Source organism: Ailuropoda melanoleuca, unplaced genomic scaffold, assembly GCF_002007445.2.
Source record: "Ailuropoda melanoleuca isolate Jingjing unplaced genomic scaffold, ASM200744v2 unplaced-scaffold3115, whole genome shotgun sequence".
Classification (NCBI taxonomy): Eukaryota; Metazoa; Chordata; class Mammalia; order Carnivora; family Ursidae; genus Ailuropoda; species Ailuropoda melanoleuca.
This window is the reverse complement of record NW_023201782.1, coordinates 1-1,649: the sequence shown is the minus strand read 5'-3', so window position 1 is coordinate 1,649 and position 1,649 is coordinate 1. Positions and strand designations below refer to the sequence as shown.

Here is a 1,649-nt window from a genome sequence, read left to right as displayed (position 1 = left end):
GCTGATGGGACTACAGGTAGAGGCTGGAGCATGACAATAATCTGGTAGGGGCTCTTGGTGGACCCTGTTCTTGCTCATTGCCCCTGTGACTCCTGGGACAGTCTCAGGCCAGGGTTCTGATTTTGACAAGAGGGCTGGTGAGCCGGGGTGTCAAAATGGGGGTGCTAGGGTGGGTGGTCTGACCACAGTGACTGTGGGTTGTTGGCTCCCGCCAGNCACCAAGCATGTTGGGCTCCTGCTGGCCACCCAAGGTGCCTACAATTGATTCCCAGTGTCCAGTGTTGCAGTGAGACTGGCAGGTTCTCTGGGCAGGCTGCTCCCAGCTGCATGTTGGAGCAGGTGTTCCCAGCCTGACTGCCTAGGCACACTCACCTGGCACCTCCCAGTTACCAAGGAGAGGACCAAACCAGCAATGAAAACAGTTTGGACCAGGGTGTAACAAAGCACTGGGAAAGGTGGAGGAGGTCAAGACTTGGACTTGCCAAAAATGGCTGAGTCGTCTTTTGAAGCTGCAAAGAGAGTCGGGGAGACTAGATACCTGATGCTGAAGGGAGAGTGGTCCTTAGCTGGTCCTTGCACGCCCTCCCCCGTTGTGGACAGGCTACCATGTGCTCTCAGACCTGGTGAGCTTGGAGACCCGGGGCTGCCCAGCCGGTGTTCGACCCTGACCGGCGCGGGAACGTGGTCCTCCCCTTCCAGAGGAGCTGCTGGGACCCTGAGACTGGACAGAGCCCCAGTAATCCCCGGGACCTGGTGAGACTAGACGGGCGGGGTCCCGGGTTCTGGGCCAGGCCGGGCGGGGAGAGACTCCCACCCCCTCGCCCACCGACACCCGCCTCCACTACCCGACCCCCGGCTCACCCCCGGCTCACCCACGCGGTGCCCCCGCAGACCAAGGCCATGACAGGCTGGCTGGATGGCAGCGCCATCTATGGCTCCTCGCACTCATGGAGCGACGTGCTGCGGAGCTTCTCCGGCAGGCAGCTGGCATCGGGGCACGACCCTGCCTTCCCCCGCTACGCACAAAGCCCCCTACTCATGTGGACGGCGCCCGAACCCACCACGGGACAGCGCGGGCCTGGGGGGCTGTACGGTGAGGCGGCGTGGCGGGGCGGACTGGGGCGGCTGGGGCGGGAAGGCGCAGGGCAGGCTGCGGGCGGCCAAGTTGCGCTGCCAGTGGTCACACCGCCGCTCATCTCATCCCCTGCGGCCCCCCGTCGCGTGCAGCCTTCGGGGTGGAGCGAGGGAACCGCGACCCCTTCCTGCAGGCGCTGGGCCTGCTGTGGTGCTGCTACCACAACCTGTGCGCGCAGCGGCTGGCCCGCGGGCAACCGCAATGCGGGGAGGAGGAGCTGTTCCAGCAGGCGCGCAAGAAGGTCATCGCCACCTACCAGGTCAGTCACTTGGCCTCTCTCCGTCCTCCCTCCCCTCCTTCCTACCCCCCTCCCCCAGGCTGCTGCGCGGGAGACTCCGCTGCCCCGCAGAGCCCTCTTCCTGGAACAAGCAGCCCCCAGAAAGGCCCTTTTCCAGGAGGACACTGCTCCCCAGAACTGGAGCTAGCATCTAGGAATGGACCATGAAAATGAGGAGCAGGCAAAGGGCTATTATACAGGAGACTGGGCTGTGGTTATTAGTTATTAGCCCACTCC

The 1,649-nt window shown here is 63.8% G+C and overlaps 1 protein-coding gene across 1 annotated transcript; it reads left to right on the top strand.

The window, feature by feature from the left end:
- The first annotated feature begins 257 nt into the window (after window positions 1-257).
- On the top strand, window positions 258-1,616 carry LOC117798403 (dual oxidase 1-like). The gene is made up of 3 exons (XM_034650831.1): window positions 258-753; window positions 892-1,093; window positions 1,228-1,616. Exons 2-3 carry the CDS (start codon window positions 901-903, stop codon window positions 1,578-1,580), a joined length of 546 nt encoding a protein of 181 aa, XP_034506722.1. The 5' UTR covers window positions 258-753; window positions 892-900; the 3' UTR covers window positions 1,581-1,616.
- Window positions 1,617-1,649: the final 33 nt, after the last annotated feature.

Bases quoted from the DNA above. Each gene is read 5' to 3' on its own strand.
- LOC117798403 (XM_034650831.1), top strand. From the start codon at position 901: ATGACAGGCTGGCTGGATGGCAGCGCCATCTATGGCTCCTCGCACTCA. The intron at 1,094-1,227 runs GTGAGGCGGCGT...CGTCGCGTGCAG, and splicing joins CGGGCCTGGGGGGCTGTACG to CCTTCGGGGTGGAGCGAGGG.